This window comes from Hemicordylus capensis, chromosome 2 (genome assembly GCF_027244095.1).
Source record: "Hemicordylus capensis ecotype Gifberg chromosome 2, rHemCap1.1.pri, whole genome shotgun sequence".
NCBI classification, from domain to species: Eukaryota; Metazoa; Chordata; class Lepidosauria; order Squamata; family Cordylidae; genus Hemicordylus; species Hemicordylus capensis.
This window is the reverse complement of record NC_069658.1, coordinates 14014217-14035824: the sequence shown is the minus strand read 5'-3', so window position 1 is coordinate 14035824 and position 21608 is coordinate 14014217. Positions and strand designations below refer to the sequence as shown.

Below are 21608 nucleotides of genomic sequence, written 5' to 3'. Positions count from 1 at the left end.
AAAAAGACAAGTTAGGCATTGCCTAACTTATCCTTCTAATTTCAATGTGACTACTTGGAGCCAATATATTTTATTTAGGCTCAGCAGGTAAATAATTATCATTTCAAAAATTGATTTGCCATTATAATAATTATATGCTGTCAAAAAACAAACAAACCCCAAACCCTCTCTGGATCTGTTTTAATAAGTTTAATTAGACATGTTTGGATTCATGTCTATCAAGAAGTAAAATCAGGGTCAACGGTACTATACTAAAATGACTTTCATGGAACTGTCGGTTACTCTTTCCTTAACAATTTTGGCTATTGGTGTACTAGACCACCCCATAGAAATTATATCTGTTTCTACTCCCCGAGTAATTTTTCTGTTTTTCCTACCCTCTATATACTGTAAATTCTTATTCCATTTTCCCTTGTAGTGAATAAGGGAATATAAATAATACCATTCTAGCCTGATAATAAGGAACCTGCAGGCCTGTAAAGCTCAATTCCATGCATCCTTTTGAGGCACTGAGGTGGTCTGTGGGATCTTTCTAGTCTTGAGCATACAGTCTTGAGACATACAGACATACATTGTTTGAGTGGTTGAGCCACTTGTAGAAGCACCCTCGCCATGTTGTATACAGAAGTATAATTCCCTTCTACGGTCATGTTTAGGAGAAAATGGTTCTGCATTGGCAGCAGAAACCAATTGTGCACAGCACTGATAGGCTGGTACTTACAGTGTCACAAACCCTCCTCCTCAGCAGTTTTGCTGCTCTTTTAAAATGGATTTTCATTTTTCATTTAAATCAAGTGGAAAGTGAACATTTAAATTAATTTATGTCCTCTAAAACAAAAGAGGGGCAGGCAGCCTACCTGAAGATTGTGGGGAGGAGCAAGATAGATGGGCTCAAATTCACCAGTAGGTCTATCGAATTGTATTGCAATGGTGGGGAGAAGCCACGATTTTTCAAGGGCTGACTTAAATGTTTCACAATGAGGATAGCAATTTCAGAACTAAGAATGCTGCAGATTGAATGCAGCGTGAACAACAAACAGTAGTTTGTCACCTGCCACATTCATGAACATGATAAGCAAATTATATTAATTGCATGCAGCTGAAAATGCAAATGAGCTGTGATTCTCTATCATGATATATTACTGATCTGGCCTTTTGGTTCTGAACAAATTCCCCAGCTGTGCGCTGAATAATGGGACCATCTGCACATTTGGCTCTCCAGGGACGGCTGGAACTGCTACTGGTTCTTCCAAGCCCTAAATACGTCCCATTTAACAGTGAGCTGGAACTAGACATATGAGAACCCTGCAGTGGTCCAGGCATCTTCAAACATCAAACTAAAGGTGGATTTGCAGCGCAGTCGACTGCACTTTGCCTGAGTGCTTATGGGCAACGAGACACTTGAAGTCCAGGATAACAGATTTCTGGGGAAATTGTTGTCCCAACAATTGGTCTATAAAGTATTCTCCATGGTGTATGCAGGCCACATATACATTGCAGATTTTTGAAGCTCTTGTACTATGTGAACATAAATATGTGAAACTGCTTTATACTGAGGTCAGACTCTTGGTCCAGCTAGCTCAGGATTGTTTACACTGACTGCATGCACCAGGATTTTAGAAAGGCCTCTTCCCCTGTCTTCACTGGAGATGCTTGCAATTCGGCCTTGGACCTTTTGCATGCACTGAGCTATAACACCGGCCCATAACAATACACTTGGTCATGATATTGGCAGAAAGAGGAATGTTCAGATTATCACTGCATCTCTTTCATGTTTAAGGTTGACTGATGTCGGAAACTGCCTCTGCGGGTGAAAAATATGCTCAAAGGATGTGTGAAGCATTCCAAACTGAAATAACCGATTAGCGACCTGTGCTTATTTGTCTTATCTCGACTGCATGGCATCCTTCTTCTAAGGCATGGGTTCCTTACCTTGAGTCCCCAGATACTCAAGGCCATTGTGGCTGGAGATTATGGGAGTTGTAGTTCAACATCTGGGGACCCAAGGTTGAGAATGCCTGCTCTAAGGAGTTCAGAATAGCATAGCGGGGTTTATTTCATTTTAACCTCACAATTTTGTGAAGTAGATTAGGTCAAGCGAAAGTGGCACGCACAAAGTCACCCTGTGAGTTTTGTGGCTGAACAAGGATTAGACCCCGGGTCTCCTTGAGCCCAGTTCCAACACCATGTCCTCTACTTTCATGGGTGAATGTAGATGACCCTTCACCAAGTGGAAAATACCACACGGTGTATGTTACCACTTCATAAACCAGTTACCTGTGTTGTCCTGCCCAGCAGTGAGGAGAATTTTACCACACTTACAACAGAAATCTTGTAAAGTGGACCTCTTAACAGCTAGATAGACAACCAGCTCAGTGCATACCATTGCAACTCAGCACCACAGTCTTTTTTATTTTTGCCACCCATGTAGGAAATTTGGCTCTTAAGGAGGCCACTGCAGCCTGCTTATGTGGTGAGATTTTTGTTTTAAAAGGACATACAATGGCGAAGTCTCTCTCTGTCTCTCTCCCTCTCCCTCTCTGGCACCAGAGAGGGGAGAGCCTGCAATTTATCTAGGCTCGGCAATTTAACGTAATCTGAAAACTTCTCTTTACTGACGTCTGCCTGAAAATTGCTGGGTGGACTGGCGGGTTAAGGAGATGAAAGGGAAAGAATGCAGTCTGAGGGATTTTCCTTCACGAAATAGGATGGCTTACAGAAAGGTCGTTCTACACATATATATTTCCTGACCACTCTCCCTGCCTCTCTCCCTTCAGTTCTCAATTTGCCTTTTCTTTCTTGGATGTAGTCTTTTTCTCTGCCTCTCTTTATAACTTGGGAAATAGTTGTACGTGCTTTTTTCTCTTAAAAAGTATTTGCTGTAGCCCTTCCCTGAAGACAACACTGAACTAGTTTTGGAGAGTTAGGTTAGGTTAGCGGTAATGTGACACAGGTTTGCCTCCCTCACCCCCTGCTTCTCTCCAACTCTTTGCAACCTCTTTCCTTTTCCTCACTCACTTCTACACACACACACTTAAACTTCCACCCGCTGCTTATTTCGTGCCAGGTTTCAGTGGGTTAGTTGTATGAAGTAAAGTAATTCTTGCTTTTCTTGCCATCCAGCCTGATTTTCTTAAGAACTTGAAAGCTAGCTGTTCAAGATTTTGTGTCACTTTGGTTAGTCCTAAAAAAGGTATTATTAGAATGTGGCTTTTGGAAAACATTGTGAGGCACTGACGGGTTGGGAATGCAAAGAGCTGAAAGATTAAAAAAAATTGAAGCAGATCTCAAGGCAGGGAAAGTCCACTCCACAAGCCTCAGATATTTTGGAGAGAGGGGTCTTTCCTCCCTCCTTTTTCCAGATGGATTGACCATAAACTTAATCTTTCTAATCTGCAAATGTGCCATTTTTAGAAGCTGCATCAAGCTACTAAGGAAATATTTTCTTAACTGGCATTGAAATGAGGAAATTACACGACATGATTTTCCTCCTCCTTTTTTTAGGAGAATACATTTTTATAAATTGAGCCAGAATTCATTGTGCCCAGGTCAGTGTGTGGGAAAGGTGGTGTTGAAGGAATTGTGAAAGGATAAAGAGAAAAAAACGGCTGCTTGAATGATCTCTTCAGCCCAGTTCATATGTTACCTCAGTAGCCTCAAAGCCTCTGCCCTGTGGCTGGCTCCCATGTTGCCAAGTTACCATAGGAAAGCAAGCACTCACATGGAGTGACCAGCATCCATCCCTGCCAAATCACCCCTGAGTTAGGAGTTGCTGGCACTAACACAAAAAAGACCCACTTCATGTGGGCCTCCCAAAGGAGGATACATTTTCACGTTGTCTTGGCAGTGTGGGAGCCATCACGGTTTGGGACTAGGCCAGTGTTTCTCAACAACCAGTCCATGGACCGGTGCCGGTCCATGAAGAGTTGAGTGCCGGTCCATGCTGGTCCATGAGGAATTAATCTGCCCACCAAACAATTTTAAGTTACAGTTTCGAGCTGGTAATGGCCACCGCTGCTGGGAGCTCTCTGGAGCTCATTTCTAGGTAGGCAGCCTTTGCTGCTGGGATAACATTCATTTTGAGGAAACTAAATGAGTGTTATCCTAGCAGCGAGATCTGCCTGCCTAGAAATGAGCTCTGGAGAGCTCCCAGTGGTGGTGTGCGCCCCCCCCCCCCGCTTGAAATTGTTTTGGGGGTGCCTGGGGGTGGGGGCGAGAGGGGGTTACCCCTTTACTAACTGCTGGTCCTGGTAACTGCACACAAAGGATGCAGCGGTCCATGACTCCAAAAACATTGAGAAACACTGGTCATTTCCTTTCTCTTCTGTTCTTTAGAATTTCATCATACTACATTAGACAACAAAGGGGGAAAGCTGCAAATACTCAATTTGGGATATGGCATTCTGTTCCTCTCAGTGAGGCTTACTTCCAGACATTTTGGCTGTAGTCCACAGCCTTGTATGTTCATGGCACAATAATTGTTGCCTATGGCAGATGGAGAGCCATGATTTCTCCTGCCATAGCTGACCCTATTTGCTCACAGAGGGCCATATCACAGGATTATCACCCTCACTTAGCCACTGGCTTCAGTTGTATATACTGCAATGGACATATGGAGCTCTCATCTACAAGGTCCACCTCATTCCGTTCAGTGTTAATTCTTTCTGTATGCGCTATCAATTTCATGTAGCTAAACGTCCTTCACACCAGTGGGTCCATGTGTCCACCCGCACAAATGAATGGGGCAGCCAGTATGTGCAAATGCCAAATGAAAGGTGTTAATGGATGCTTTGAAATGTAAAATGTTTATGTACTCATTGCTGCTGTGTAACAGAGAGATGTGTGACATTTAGTAAGTAGGGGTTGTGTTTTGGGGGGTTAGCGGGGAGGGATGGTGGGGTGGTAAAATAAATGTTGGCCTTCTATTGACTTCCCCCTTCCCTTCCTTCGTTCCTGTTCTTTAAAGAGCTTGTTCAGAGCTTAAGAGTCCCCAGGTCTTAACATGTCTGTAAAAAGCTTTATGGAATTACTAGCTAATCGGCATGGACCTGATGCCCTATCAAAGTTGCCTACGGCTTTTAAGGAGGACTCTTGAGTTGAGTTGATACAGTGCTCTCCTTTTCTTGCCTCTTCCTCCACTGATTGTGGTAATTGTGTCTCTTCTTCTGTTTGGCAATAGAGACAGAGTTGAGAAGGGAGGGCTTTGGTGGGGAAGGAGAAGGAAACGTTTCTTCCCCCACTCCTGCATTTTTTAACTAACAAATGCAAGACTTCCGGTCTCCACCCTGCTACCACAAACCACAGTCTAACTGCAATTCAATCAGATTTATAGCTGCTTTGACGTCTGCATCCTTTAGCATTTATGACCAGAGATCTGGCTATAGGCGTAAATAAGGCCTGTAAATTATAGCAGATGATCTTGCCTTACCCCTCCAGTCTGGACCAAGTGACGTTTAACTTTCCTTTTATGACTTTATTTCCCCCCTCTCCTTTTTTAAAAAAATCAGCGGGGAGGAAAATTTATTATATGAAACAAAGCTAGGGACTGGCTTTTAAGAACAAGATGATGTACACAGCGGGTTAAGAGTGTGCGATACCTGACTGTTGGCCCTGCTTACCCACATTTGACATCGCAAAAGATGTCTGTGGCTGATTAGCAGCTCTTTGGTATTATGTGATAGGCCATTGATTTACTGTTGGTTTGAACTGAATAGCTGCATCTAGGATTTGAAGGCATGGTAGGAAGGGAGGCTGATTATGGGATGCACAGAACAACAAAATATAGGGCAGTTTTACATCTTCATCTAGTTCCTCAACCCTAACATGGCCGTTTTGCCCTATTCATTCATAAACATAATAGTTGGGGGTCAGGGTGAGGGAACAGAGGAGCAGCAAAGGAGAACCCCAAAGAAATAAAGGTTTCTATTTAAATCAGGGTTTCTTAACCCTGGCCCCCCAGATGTTTTTGGACTATAACTCCCACCATCCTCAACCACAAAGGCCATGTCTGGGGATGATGGGAGTTGTAGTCCAACAGCATCTGGGGGCCCAAGGTTAAGAAACCTGATTTAAACAATAGACCTGGATTGTGCTGTTTTGGGGGGGCGGGCGGGTCTTGTAGTCCCCATAGGCTTCATTCTGCTCTCCTTGAAGACCTCATTCACATTTACCATTGTATCATTGCAGAATGTGATGCAGCCTCCATAGGAGAGCTCTGCTGGATCAGAGCCTCTAATCCAGCATCTTGTTTTTAACAGTAGTCAGCAGGAGGCTTTATAGGAAGCCCCAAAGCAAGACATTAATGAGCCTGGCCCCTGGGACTATGCTGCTCCCAGCAACTGCTTTTTGGAGGCACACTGCTTCTGAACACAAAGATTCAGTGATCATTACTAAGTTTGGGCGTGGTGACAGGCGTTGTAGAGGTCAAGACAGCAACAGGCACAACTTCTTCAGCTCAACAAAACCTATGTTGATGGTGGTGGCGGCGGCAAAATACCTGTGGGTGTATATGAGATTTATCCAGTCTAAGATTCCCAACACATGTCTCTCCAGAATTTGTCTTACACCATTCTTTGAATAACTCTTTTGAGTTCAAAGCATGTTGGGAACCTTGAACTGAATATACCTTGTATATCCCCACAGAAGTATTTTGCTATTTGTTCATTTGTGTTGGCTTCTTGTTGTGGTATTGGGACACAGTGAGCCACACTCACAGCATGTGTCATAAGCACAGTGGCATAATTACAAGAGTGGTTTATCTTCTCCAGATTGTCAGCTTGCAGCGTTGTATGCCACATGAGAATGGTTTTGTGCCTCATCTTGGATCATCACATTGCCTAGTGGTGTTCTTTCAAAATAAGACTTCTTGTAAAGGAGGGATCTGCAATGTATACATACTAATCACATGTAGCCCTGTCTTTCCTACTGGCCACAGACTCTAGTTAAAATCTAGATGTTTCTACCGTGTAATTTAAAAAAAAATCTAGTCTTCATGGTTTCCCAAACCTTATGATTTGTAGGGATTTTTTCTTTAATATTGGGTTGCAGATCCAAACTTCTTTGCATTATGATAGTTAATTCCAGAGTGAGAGTATTCTAGAATAAATGAAAACGTTGCTTGGTCTCCATTGGATTCATGCAAATGCTATGAGTGTATTATGTTTATTATAATTGCATTTCCTTGGTTCCACACTTGTCCACTTCAGCTTATTGATAATGTAAATAGTGCAGATCCAGCAGTAATGGGGAAGGTGGAGCTAGGAAGACATATGAAGAACTTTGATGGAACTGATATTATTCTTGGGTCACTTCTTTGGTAAAAACTATAGCACAGTGATAGAGCACATGTATGGCAGGCAGAAGGTCCCAGGTTCACTCTCTGGCATCTCCAGGTAGGGCTGATAAAAAGCTCTGTCTGAAATCTGGAAAGCCGCTGGCAGTCAAAGTAGACACTACTGAGATAAGTGGATGAAAGTTCTGATTCTCTACATGCCAGCATCGTATGTCCATATCGTTTAAAAAGCTCTCAAGTAGCAGATCAAAGAAAATCTTCTTTCTGACAACTTGGAAAGCCATCACCAGTCATAGTAGATGTTATTGGATTAGATGATGGACCAGTGGCCTGACTCAGTATAAAGGCAGGTTCATGTGTTCTCAATTCTATGCTCTTGATGTGAGAAGGTCTAAGCATACTCTGTTATTGTAGTGAAATTAAACATGTCTTTTTCCTCCTCTCTAGATTCCCAAGTTCTACAAGAGCCGGGGGATCCATCACACTGGTGCGTGGTGGCATACTGGGAAGAAAAAACGCGTGTGGGTCGGCTGTATTCTGTTCAAGAGCCCTCCCTGGATATCTTCTATGATCTACCTCAGGGGAATGGCTTCTGCCTCGGACAGCTCAATTCGGACAATAAAAGCCAGCTGGTACAGAAAGTCCGCAGCAAGATTGGCTATGGTATCCAGCTGACCAAGGAAGTCGATGGGGTTTGGGTTTATAACCGCAGCAGTTACCCGATTTTCATCAAGTCGGCCACACTGGACAACCCCGACTCCAGAACGTTATTAGTTCACAAAGTGTTCCCAGGCTTTTCCATCAAAGCATTTGACTACGAAAAAGCATACAGCTTGCAGAGGCCCAACGACCACGAGTTCATGCAACAGCCATGGACCGGCTTCACTGTTCAGATCAGCTTTGTCAAAGGCTGGGGCCAGTGCTACACAAGACAGTTCATCAGCAGTTGCCCATGCTGGTTGGAGGTTATTTTTAATAGTCGATGACTCAAGACTTTAGATTGGACTCAACATTGACATTTTATAATTACTTTGCTGCTAAATATCTCCTTCTGAGTGCTTGCTTTTTCATGCAAACTTCTTTTGTTTGTTTGTTTCTGTTTTGAGAAATAGCTTATGGAAAGTTTTATTTCTTTCTCTTCCCCCCTGCCCCCCGTTGGTATTTTGATTTTTTTTTTTAAGTGTGAATGACCAGTAACTCAGAAGGGGAAAAGGAAGGCACAATGGAAGGACAGAAACGGGGGAGAAATGGAGGAATGTTCAGCTGAATGTACTTCATTAGTGCATCCCTTAAGCTATTATCCAAACCTGGTGGGCGGAATTGGGTACAACTTGCATTTTGCTTAGCTACTTCTTTTGGATTCAGAGGTTCTTCTGACTTACTATTTTGTTGTAAACACACACGCACACATCCCAATTCAGAGGCCTGTCTGTGCTCCTTTGGATAAAACCATGTTCTTGTGCACTTGGGCTGCCCAATTAATTTCCATGGAAGAAACAGATCTGCACACTTCATGGTATAGTGTATCAAAATCTGTTTTCTCCGTGGAAAAGAATGGAGAAGCCATTGCAGACAGGGGAGCTCTATACGCACACTGGAGTTCCCTTGCTTGTAAGAAATTGCTGGATGAGGAAGACTTCTTAAAAACACATGAATCTAGCACCAAGTTCCCTACAAACTTGCTGCTAAGTCATTTGCGTGAGTCATCATCTGTGAGATGCCTCTTCCCCCCACCTCCATGTCTATAACAAAACACCAGTTCATCTTGCTGCAGCTTCTGCCTTGGAGCAGGTCATTCCAGTTGCTGTTTGTTACAAATGCACCCCCTTCTTGGCTGGTATGAAGAAAGCCAGTCCATGGTGGTGAAAAAAAAAAAACACCCTCATGGTCCCCGGCACAGAAAGACTGACCTGGGTGCAGAGAGTCAGCATGGGGAGCAAATGCAACTGAATAAAATTTCTGCCAATATTTCACATTTTCTTTCTCTCTCTGTCTTCTTGCCTGGTCGTGGTCCCACCGCACCCCACTGCTGCTTTAACACTTCATGTCTGTGTCACCATGAAGGAAAACAAGCTCGTTCATGGAAGAAGCATGGGCTGGAAGGAGTGTGCCCATGTTTCTGTTGCGTTTAGTGATCATCTGTGCTATCTGGAAAAGTTAGGTGCATGATGGCCTGTGCTTTGCAAACTGATTTGAGATGCAGACTTCTTGGACACCCTTTCCTTTTTTTTAAAGGATTAAAAGGATTTTCAGTATTTATCCCTTTGTAACCTGCCCCGATCAAGTTGACAATAGTACTGTTTGCATCCAGAAATTGCAGTCATTTGTTTATTTCTTCTTGAATTCATACACATAGTATGATAATTTTACACTGTTCTTAGCTCAATGAGCATGTTAAGACCTTAACATAAGCTATTTTTCTAAATATAAAAGGTTTAAGTGAACAAGAGAAGCATTCTCATTGGAATTTTAGCATTGAAGTGCTTTGGAAAATAAAACAAACAACAAAAAAGAGACTCCTTTAAAAAGAAACCCTGAGATTTATTAAAGAAAAAATGTATTTTATGTTATATATAAATATATTATTACTTGTAAATATAAAGACGTTTTATAAGCATCATTATTTATGTATTGTGCAATGTGTATAAACAAGAAAAAATAAGAAAAGATGCACTTTGCTTTAATATAAATGCAAATAACAAAATGCCAAATTAAAAAAAAAAAAGATAAAACACAAGATTGGTGGTTTTTTCCCCTCCCTTTGGGTGTTATCATCCAGCTGAATGTTTTTCTAAAGGAGTATGTTCCATTAAAAATAAAAAGTACACATGATCTGAGACCGTGCGTAGCTTGTTTTTTAAGGAAGTGTTGATGTAAGGGATAAAAGTTAAAAATTACAGGAGTCTACAGAATAAAAACTGGTCACAGGCAACACTGCAGGTGTAGCATAACAAAGGAGGTGTAATGTCAGGGATCTTTGAGTGCAGCACTGCTCTTTGTGTAAGGAAGGCCAAGTATTGCAGGGTTCTGCCATACTGGGGACAATGCAGCGTGTCAGTTCAATGTACGGTATACTCCGGGCCTGTACTCTTCCCATTGGGCCAGACAGCGTCCCAAGCCCCATGCACATCAGTGGGGTTTGTGTGCTACTTGCTGGGGCGTATTGGAACAGGGACCAGCCTTCTCTCCTCTTCTCATTCCTCATTCAGTGACAGAGTACCCTGTCACAGAGTGACAAGTGAGAGGACATTGCAGAAAGAAGTCCAGTTCAGCAACCTGAACTGGAGGATGTACTACAGACCTTATTAGGAGTAAACATACTTCTAATGTCACATCATTATAGTAGTCATTAGCAAAAAAGCAATCTCACAATTGTTTTAATCGTTCTATCCTGTGTTTATATTTGTTTTATACTACAGACCTAGCCGCCTAATGGCGCAGCGGGGAAATTACTTGACTAGCAAGCATGAGGTTGCCGGTTCAAATCCCCGTTGGTATGTTTCCCAGACTATGGGAAACACCTATATTGGGCAGCAGCAATATAAGAAGATGCTGAAATGCATCATCTCATACTGCGCAGGAGATGGCAATGGTAAACCCACAAGAGCTGGTCTTGCGGTAGCAAGCATGACTTGTCCCCATAGCTAAGCAGGGTCTGCCCTGATTGCATCTAAATGGGAGACTTGATGTGTGAGCACTGCAAGATATTCCCTTCAGGGGATGAAGCCGCTCTGGGAAGAGCAGAAGGTTTCAAGTTCCCTCCCTGGCATCTCCAAGATAAGCCTGAGAGAGAGACTCCTGCAACCTTGGAGAAGCCACTGCCAGTCTGTGAAGACAATACTGAGCTAGATTGACCAATGGTCTGACTCAGTATATGGCAGTTTCCTATGTTCCTATTTTCCTAAACCCCTCCTGTGTTCTGCCAAAGAAAACCAGAGGGCTCTGTGGTCACCAGGAATTGACACTGACTCGACGGCACACTTTACTTTACTACAGACCTAGTTTAGAAGAGACGTATAATTTAATTACACCTGATAAAGGTTGAGCAAAACCAAGCTGTAAACTTTGATATGGTCATGAAAGCAGCAGCAAAAAGAAGTAAAGTGTGAAGCATTATGAAAACATCAGTTATACAGTTCTGTCTGTTTTCTTCCTGTTGGTAGAATTTGACCTGTTCCATTTTATTACGTTTCATAAGCACATTGGGTAGACAGGAGAGGGGATGGATGTTAGGCTGCAAGAGGTTCAAGCATATTCTTCCTTTCCCTTCCCAGCAAAATTTCACAATTTTGCAGAACAGCGGAGATTCTGGAAAGAAAGATACTATGCAAGAAAAGAGATCAGATGCGAAGTTCCCCCCTGCCTTTAACTGGCACAATGATTTATCAGAACTGGAGACTGGGCTGTATAGACAATCTGAATGTTTACTGTACACTTTGCTTTGCAGCTTCCCACTGTTAATGGGAACAGCCTTTGGACTGCTGTCACTTAAACGCTGCCTGCCAGCAGACCCTGAGGCATTCACAAGGGGCCCTATGGTATTATTATCCAAACATACAAGATGAGAAATTAAGCACAGACGTTAAGCAATTTTCCTAAGGCCATAGCATTGGTGTCAGAGCCAGGCTTAGATCACCTAAATGACGACTCCTGCCCTCATTTTACTAAACCACTTATTAAGGAGATTTGAGACAGATTTCTGAAATGCCTGGGTTTCAGAACAACAGCAGGAGAGTGGAAGAAATGGAAGAAGACTGGGCCAATCATTGCTGGCGAAAAAGGTGATAATTGACAAGAGCACAGATGCCCATGCACTAGCTTTGCACTCCTGCAATGATTCCAGGCTGTGGCCCCAAGTAAATAGCTTGGCCAGCTGGCTCTACAGGCATTTCTCCACTGAAGACACTCTGAGTGAAAAAGAAATGGCACTTAAGATGTTCATAAATTGCCACCGGGTTTCATGTTACAACTTTACAACACTACCCACAGGAGGGGAGGCTCTACAGCTGCTGATGCTTGGTTTAGAGAGGAGAGCTGGTTTTGCAGTAGCAAGCATGACTTCTCCCCTTAGCTAAGCAGGCTCCACCATGGTTGCATATGAATGGGAGACTTAATGTGTTCATAGCATTCTTTGCTATGAACCACACCACCCATTGAGATCATCTGGAGAGGTTTGTTTGCAATTGGCATTGGTTAATCTGGTGGCTACTCAGGGACAGGCCTTCTACGTTGCCGCCCCAAGGTTTTGGAACACACTTCCTGCTGAAATAAGAGCCTCCTCCTCTCTTACAACTTTTAAAAAGGCAGTCAAGACACATTTGTTCGCCCAGACTTTTAATAAGATATTGTTTCAATTGTGTTTTTAATAGTTTTAATGTTTTAAATTTTAAATTGTAATGTTTTAACCTTTTTATTTGTTGTTTTTATTGTTTTGTTGTAAACCACCCAGAGACTTGCATTTTGGGTGGTGTGTTACATACATACATGTGTGAGCACTGTAAGATATTCCCCTCAGGGGATGGATCCACTCTGGGAAGAGCAGAAGGTTCCAGGTTCCCTCCCTGGCATCTCCAGATAGGGCTGAGAGAAATTCCTGCCTGCAACCTTGTAGAAGCCGCTGCCAGTCTGTGAAGACAATACTGAGCTAGCTAGACCAATGGTCTGACTCAGTATATGGCAGCTTCTTATGTTCCTATGTAGGGGTTCCCAACCTGAGGTACTCCAGATGTTTCTGAGCTACAACTTCCATCATCTCCAGCTACACTTTTTTGTGTGGCTGAGGATGATAGGAATTGTCGTTCCGCAACATCTGGAGTACCACAGGTTGGGAACCCCAAGTCTAGAGGAGGAGGAGGTGACAATGGCGGCTCAGGCTCCAATTACCATTGAGACTGGTAGTCCTGGTGGTCTGCCAGGCCACTCAGAGTGGTCGCATCTGAGGCTCTGGAGGGAGTGGCTGGCTCTCCCTTCTAAGAGCCCCCCCACCCACCCACCGGCACTGCTTCCTGCTGCTCTTCTTCCTCCAGCCTCAGCGCCTGGGCTGTGACAGTGAGAAGGAGAGAGAGCCCAGCCTGTTCCCAGCCTGCAGGCTGCTTCCTGCCCATCTCCTTCCTTCCCTGTATAAATGTTGACCATGAGGAGGGGATGGAGGCCAGCTACCTAGTTGCCTCCATGGAAAAGTGAGAAAGAGCCAGGAAGGGACTGGAGCGGGAGTGGAAGGCAAGGGGAGCAACTTCTGATTCTCCACCATCAACATCTCTGTTGCATATCTGCATGTCTGTGACTGGCACACCATTGGCTTTGACAGCAGCAGGAAAAAAATATCCAGCTTTGGTTCAGGAACCAAACCCCTATTTATATTGTTTCCTATGGGAAAATAGGTTCCAAGTTAAGGCGTTTTGATTTAAGACACAGTTGTCAGGGACCACTTGTGTTGTATGTCTGAGGACTTCGTGTAGTAAGAATTGCTTCCAGCTTATTGTCCAGGGAGAGAAGTTCCACCTTGTGGAAACTGGAACTGGATCATTGTATGCAAAATACTGTGACTGGAGTAAATACAGGAGGAGGAGCTATCTGTCTCTGTCTGTCTGTGTTAAATTACTGTTGGAGAATGTAGTCGAAGATCCCTGCTGTTTATCCTGGGGTAACTGGAAGAGACAGTACAGATAGTGCAAGCTGTGACAACACTGGAGCAAAAACAGATGGGTAGAAAGGGCCGTATCCTCCTCTTGACTCATATGTCCCCTCAGGGCAGCCCTCAGAGACAACTTTTCAGGTGACACAGAGAGCTTCCTGGGGAAGGGGAGGGGGTCAAAAATGGCCCCTTCCTTGCTGTACAGCTGCAGTTGGTTGGAAGTTCTGTTACGTTGCTCTCTCATTGCGCTGGAACATCCTTGCTTTGTATGTCTGCCAGTTTGCAATCCACGGATTGTTGTTAGCCACCTTGAATGTGTCCATCACTGCAGACAGAAAGGTGGGGTGTACCTATTTAAAAAAACAAAGTGCCTTACTTCAAATCCTTCCCCAAAGACCAACATAAAAGTGGAGCCTCTCTTGCTCCTCTTAGAATAATAGAATAGAGTTGGAAGGGACCATGAAGGACCTCTTGTCCAAACCACTGCTCATCTTCCTTAATGGATAATCCCATTGGGCTAAGTATGTGCAACCCTCCTTTTGTGCATATGTATCCCCTGTTGCTCTTGTCTTTCCTTCTCTTGTTTCCACTGCTGTTAAACTATAGACAGGACCTGTCCAATTTTGCATATTTTATTGCAGAGCAGGAGTTCCCAACCTTGGATCCCCAGATGCTATTGGACTACAATTCCCATCATCCCCAGCCACAATGGCCTTTTTGCAGGCCACAGTCACTCCTTAGGCCTTAGAGGGAACAGCCAGCAGCACCAGGAGTGGGATATGTCTGCCTGGTAGACATGGAGGTTAGGTGCACTCTCACATTCCCTCTTGCTCCTCACTGCAGGTAGGGGGAGCAGTTTTAAAATGAACTGTCCCAGACCAGGGGCAGGACCAGCGGGTATACTCCCAATTCACATGTTCATATGCATGGCAACATGGTGGCTGACATCCTAACACTGTGCTTGCACAAGCAACAAAGTTGTGCTAGAGCATGGCTGTGTAGCTGTGGTAAACCACAGGAATTTTTGGAATTGTGTTCTTGCACAAAAGTTCACCACAAAACATAAGGTGTGTGCCACAGCATGTGCACCTTGTGCAAGTGCAAGCACGTTTGCACTAGTGCAAGATCATTCTGGACTGTAAGCTCCAAACGTAGCACAACTAGCTAGTCCAATGTTAGTCAAGATGTCGACCAATGTTAACACTGGAAGGGGCATATTTCCAGCCAGCGCATCTGGCTGGCCATCTACAGCTCTCATGAGAAATAGGTTTCCATCGAAACCTTTGGTGATCTGACATCAATCTTTCCCTGCTGGTGACAGTAATCTTGCTTTGTACCATGGCTCCAGTGCAATCAGTACTAAATCTTCTAATGATAAACCGGCCTTCTGTAAATGATAGCACAGCTGGGGCTTTCTCAGTGTAGCTCGGCTGAGCTATAATGGCAGCAGAGTGCAGTAAAATAGGTACAAAACCATGTCAGTTTGGGCGGATAAATCAAACGCACCCCACCCACCCCCGCAAAAAAAAAACCCTGGAACTGTGAAGTGCTGATCATAGAACAGGGTCTATAATGTTTCATACACCATGACGGACAAAGCTGGTTGAAGTGGTTGTGGTGGGGGGGTCTGAACAGAAGCCATAAGCATAGCCAGTCTTGGATACAAGGCAGGAGGATGTCTTCCATAGCAGGGACTGACAACAGCAGTTCACTAGGTGGGAATCTTCCTGATGAATACAGCAGTTAATTGTCTACTAAAGCAGGCAGTGTGGAGTCTCCTAGGAGACATCCAAGGACCAATTCACACATCTTTTCCGAAGCAAGAAAGGAACCATGAGGTTATTTCCCTCCCACTCCCCCACTCTGTTCAGTTTCTACGTGGGGAAGTGATCGGGCAAGAGAACCTCCCCATCTCCCTACCTGTGGGGTGGTGGCTGAGCTCATGGCTGAAAATGTTCCCAGTTGAAATCTCCTGTCAGTCATCTGGGTAATACTTCTAGGGACAATGACGTGTGACTGAAGCCCTATTCAGACATTGAGGCTATTCACACAAGCAGACCTACCCAGGCTTGGGCAGCACTATCTGGGGGTGGCGGGGTAAATATGCGTGATCTATGAAGTGCCAGGATCAAGGCCGATCCCAGTGTTGTCCTCTCAGGTACCCCGGGAATGTTATCCACCCATTTACCTGACTAGAAGGGCGTGGCCATGCCCTTTTACCTAGACACAGGGATGTGTGAATGCTGGGGCTGCACCCAACCCAAGCAGACACAGAGCTGGGCACCTAGAGCGCTCAACTCACAGTGGGATCCCTCAATGCACCGCACTTGTTGTGTGGTGCATTGTGGGATATCTGGAGGCCGGGACTCATTTTCCTGGCCTGCAGAAGCACTGGCTGTGTGGGCACACAAGCCATGCGGTCTGAGACCATGTCGGATCATCTGGAGGAAGGTAGGTGTTATCCTTCCTTCCCCCATCCCCAACACTCTCAAAGGTTGCATGAACAACCTAACGTTGTATTTGTGTTCAGGTGTCTGTACACTCATACATGTTTTTGTGTGAATGACTGTATGTAAGTTTATGTTAACAGTCAACTTGGGTACAGGCCCTCCATGCCTGATACAGAGAGGAAGTGCACTGCTGCACCTTTGTTCAACAGAACGTGTGAATAACTATACTTGTGTACAGATCTGTACCTGTGCACACTTTATGCCCATTCTATGAGTGTTGAACATAATGTGTGAATAGGACTTGAGAGTTCTGTTAATGGAACTCCCTATGGATTTCTACTATTTTAAAAAGCAACCTTGGGGTGGGCAATTTAGATGGAATCCTTGGCACAGGAAGATGATGTCTTCCCTGAGCTATGGCCTCAATCTATGTTGGCCTCTGAACCTTCTATGAACTGCACTGAGAAAAGCTTACAGGCACAGTTCTCCCTCTATATAAATCATACAGATGAAGAAATAACTAACTAACTAACATACATACATACATAAATGCATACACATATACATACATACATACACACGAGACATACATAAATAAGAGGCAATTATCTCCATGACTAACAACAACTTTTAGGTAGGTGATTTAATTTGGGAAAATAGTGTGGAGGCAAATTCTTAGACTTCTTCCTCATGTCTCAGTCCTTGGATATAGTGACCTAATTTGCCATATTCCCTTTTAAAAGTAGGCTAAAAATGTAGAGAGTTCCATTTGTGAGACTCCCACATAATGTCTAGTTTGGCCCTTAATCCTTATTCCCATCCCAGCTATAACTGAGTGTTAAATACAAGTGATATAATTTGACCACATTCTTATCTCCCCATCTTGCCTCTCTCTCCTTCCCTCTGTTGTTTTCCTTTAGTCTGTTTAGCATGGGACCTCACCTGTCTACATTACCATTGTATGCTGCAAGGTGCTATTTACACCAATGCCATTGTATGTAAAATACTGAAATAAGATGATAGTGGTGATGGTGGTGGTGTGGTGGTAGTAGTGGTGATAGGTAACCTTAATCAAGCCACTTACTTTTATCCTCAGTCCTTGTTTGGTCTGGAGCATGAGACAGAGTGGGGGGGGGAGAGGAAGCTGTGTTATGAGGAGGAGATATAGGTTATTAGGTTTGGTGGGAAGGGATTTCAGTAAAAAGAGCGTTGCAGATGCTTAGGGGGGCATTCCCATCGCACGAAGTGGACAGTTGTACGGCCATTGTAGTTTGCTCAGTGTGCATGGATTCCTCTGGCATACAGTGTGAACATACTATCATTAATTCAGTCTGATTAATGTCAAAGTGCAATTTCCATGTACCTAACAATTCTGGCGTTTTAAATGGACTTCCTCTCCTACTCCTGCTTTAGCGCTAAACTTTCAAACATTATGTAAGAGTTGACATTAGAATTCTGCTGTTACCACAGGTTGGACAATATGACCCTTTGAGCACTTTCCAACAAGATTATTCCACGGAGGAATAATCCAAATGTTCCATGTTTTGAAGGGGGGGGGGTTATAATATGCACAGGGAGATAAGGGCAGCATCCATAGGGTTCTCAGGAGGTCTCCTATCCAGGCACTAACCAGGCCCAAACCTACTTAGTTTCAGTGAGGTTGCTGTATCATGTGTGTACTGACCATGCCTTGGGCCACCATTTCTCAACTTCTGCCACTATCTGTGAGAAAACAGCAAAGATATTTTGAGTTTATTACACAGAAATCCCATGATGTGTGCTTAAATGCTTGGCTGTGACATCAAAATAATTATTCAGTGTTGAAGGTATAATTTTGCCCTTTCTAACTGGTGACTCTTTTGTCTAAGTTTCTGAGTCACAGTGAAGAGTCCTTTTCAGGCAATATCTGAAATGCATCATTACCGGCACATGTCCTTTAGAAACAAAAACTACAGGATCCTTCCACTGATACTTCAGTAACGTTTGGGTCTGTTATATTGTCATTCACAATAGGACTGTTCATACTGTATGCCACAGAAATCCAACCTGTCTCCAGAAAAATTGTCAAAATATAATGTTAATTCGTTTGGTGTTATTAAGGAAGTTGTTTTTAAGCTTCAGTCTGTATCTTACTGTCAGTTCTGTTGTTCTCCAAGTAACGTCATAACTTGCATCTTTTTTCCTTAGACCATCATTCCTTCTTGTATGTAAAAAGCTTTCAATATCAGAGCTTTTATTGCTCCGCAGTGGCAGCCACAGGATGCTTGAGGTAAACCAAATTTTCTGGTTAGAAGATGTTTTTCCAACATCTTCTGCTCCTGCATACTGTCTGCAATGGGGCATAGTAAGGTTCAAGTGGGCCCTGGAATAAGAAGTGAAGATGGGTCCCTGTCTCCCTACCTTCTTCTTCTTCTTCACCCCCAATGTCTTTGCTCCCCGCCTGCAATGTCTTTGCTACAGAAGACAAACAAACTATGGTGAAAAACAAAACACTACTGGCATGTCCTTTCTCTAGCTTCTATGAAAATAATATCACAAGCTCTCTACACTCTGATTAGGAGCCAGCACGGTTCCCATCCCCATGGACCTAGGGATATTCATGTCCCCCTTGTTCAATTCTAGCTATGCCCATGGGCTGCAACAAAGTCAAGTCAAGCTTTTTTTCAAAATGGGACTCATTTTGAAAACATTAATGTGCTCCTTGAGAAGCTGTCAGGGTCCAGGCAACAGTCTTTCTTCCTTCTTTCTACATTCTTATGATCATGCACTATTTAAACGAAAGGTTTTAACTAACTGGCATGGCGCAGGCCTGCACAACTTGTTTTGCACCAATCAGAATGCATCCCACCAAGTATAGAGATTTGCCTATTTCCCTGTTTTTGTAATAGCAGCAGGCAGCCATCATTATGAAGGTTTCTTTTAATGGACGAAGTGGCATGGGGTGTGTGTGTGGGGGGGGCGGAGAACAGAAAAAAGGTGATCTGCAGTTCAACGACAGCTTCACATTCAGCAAGGATCAAATTCTTCCTTGACTAAGCAACCCTCATCCTGCAACATGAAAAGACAATTCCCTCCTAAGATGAAAACAACCACTAGTATTCCTTGCAAGACACATCTTCCTAATTACTGCTGTTATTATCTTTGTGGTGGTTGCTGTGCCTCACACACACTCTCTCTTTCAGTCACCAGACAGAGACTATGGTGCTCTTTCATGATCAGCACCACTGAGGTGAAGTGAGGCAAAGTGCCTCCAGATCAGCTGGGTATTAACGTCCCAGGCAGAGATTCTCAACCATCTTGGCAATGATGCTATATTTAAGCTTTCACACTATATTCCTTGAGGAAAACATGAAGCTAGGCAGAAGCACATGCTGACTTGGCAGACACCTATTTCCCAAAGACATGTATGCCTCTGGACTGCAATTTGGGGACAGGGGTGAGGTACTGAAAGGAGATAATTGGCAGGAGAGAAAAGGGATATTTAATTTTCCCTGTGCCTCCTGATTCTACCCTTCATTCCCTCCTCCCAGGCCTTTCTCCCTGTGGTCTTATTTTTGCTCTCAGAGCTGACTGGTTTAAAATAATATAGAAAAATTAACCGGGAAGAGCATTAACGGTTGGTTGACGGGTTAAGTATACTTCCCACTTGCTAATTCACCCCTGTGAGTGTCCCCTCACCCTTCATTGATGCTATGAGATGAACATGGGGTGGGAAATGTCTTATCCATGTGATGTGTATTTCTGCCCACTGGGGCAATATGTTGATTTTCTCTTCCAGGGTGTGGTCCGAATGCAGAAACATGGTGCAGAAACTTGCTGAAGCTAGGTCAGGTCTAGGTCTGGTCATTGCCTGAATGAGAGATTGCATAGGTACCCTATGTATGCTATCTTGATTTCCATGGAGAAAGACAGAGGAAAGGACAGAGAGTCACACACACACAAATGTCCCTTCCTCCACACACGTCCAGCAACATTCCCTACATGCAACTCTTTGTTTGGATGTAGGCCTTTGTTTATGAAGTGACTCTCCTTCACAAAGGTGATGCCTGAACAATAACACAAGAATACGCATGCCTCTTGTTTTCTTTACTGAAGGGGTGGGCATCATTCAGGAGCCTTATCTGCAGTAGCTTGCATCTCCCTCCTGTTCCTTCCAGCTGATACCAAAAAATCTAACTGTCTGACTATGTGGGAGTCATGGCTGAGCCATTTTTAATCTCTCTTTGGGTGCTCAGGGTTGTTTTTATTTTCTGTTCCATTAATTATTATCCCATTACATCCCCCACAAAACTGCCTCTCTTGCTTTGCTCCTGTCCTGCAGCAAAATTATCCAGGAATCCAGGGGGTGTGATGGTGAAATCCCTTATTCTGTTGATGCAAAGTTTTGTACAAGCTGCCATTTTGTGACTGGTTCTGCCTTCCCAGCAGGGGTGACTCCAAAGGGTAGCAAGTGGTAGCACGTGCTCCCTCCAAAATTGTTTCCACTCACTCTTTCATTTCCCCATCCACCAGACTGGAACTTTACAGTAAAGTATCAGACAGTACAGTCATTAAAGGGGCACGGGAGTGCCCCTTTAGTTAAGGTGAGTAGCAAAACAAATAAACAAAGCCTCAAAATGCTATTGCTAATAAATATGACAGCTGTTGTGCCAGATTTAATGGAGATCTGATAAAAAATGCCACAACTACAGCAGGCTAAAAAGTGCTGAATATTGACACTGGTCCTTTCCCCCAAAACTTTAGAATAGTGCCACCTAATGGCACAGCAGGAAATGACTTGCCTAGCAAGCATGAGGTTGCCAGTTTGAATCCCTGCTTGTATGTTTCCCAGACTATGGGAAACACCTATATAGGGCAGCAGCAATATAGGAAGATACTGAAAGGCATCATGTCATACTGCGCAGGAGGAGGCAATGGTAAAGCCCTCCTGTAGTCTACCAAAGACAACCACATGCCTCTGTGGTCGCCAGGAGTTGACACCGACTCGACAGCACACTTCACTTCACCATAAAATTATTGCAGATTTGAGCAGAAATGACTGATGTACTCTGACAGACTTGTCTAGGAAGGAAATCCTTTGTTGGTTTGGTGACGCTTTTGGCCAGCAGTTCAAAGGTTATTAAGGTTTTTCTGCCCCATTCAAGACTATGGGAAACAAGTGCTGGCAAAGTTATACAGAGCATGACGGTTTGGATGATGAAGCCAATATTTGCCAGTAGTGTGTGACATCAGC

The 21608-nt window shown here is 43.8% G+C and overlaps 1 protein-coding gene across 2 annotated transcripts in view; it reads left to right on the top strand.

Moving 5' to 3' along the window:
* SMAD7 (SMAD family member 7) overlaps positions 1-10128 on the top strand; it is a 57834-nt gene extending 47706 nt beyond the window's left edge. For both annotated transcript variants that reach the window (XM_053300103.1, XM_053300102.1), the window contains one exon: positions 7739-10128. In XM_053300103.1, coding sequence (XP_053156078.1) covers positions 7739-8277 — 539 coding nt within the window. In that variant the 3' untranslated portion in view covers positions 8278-10128. The remainder of the gene's footprint in view (positions 1-7738) is intronic.
* Positions 10129-21608: the final 11480 nt, after the last annotated feature.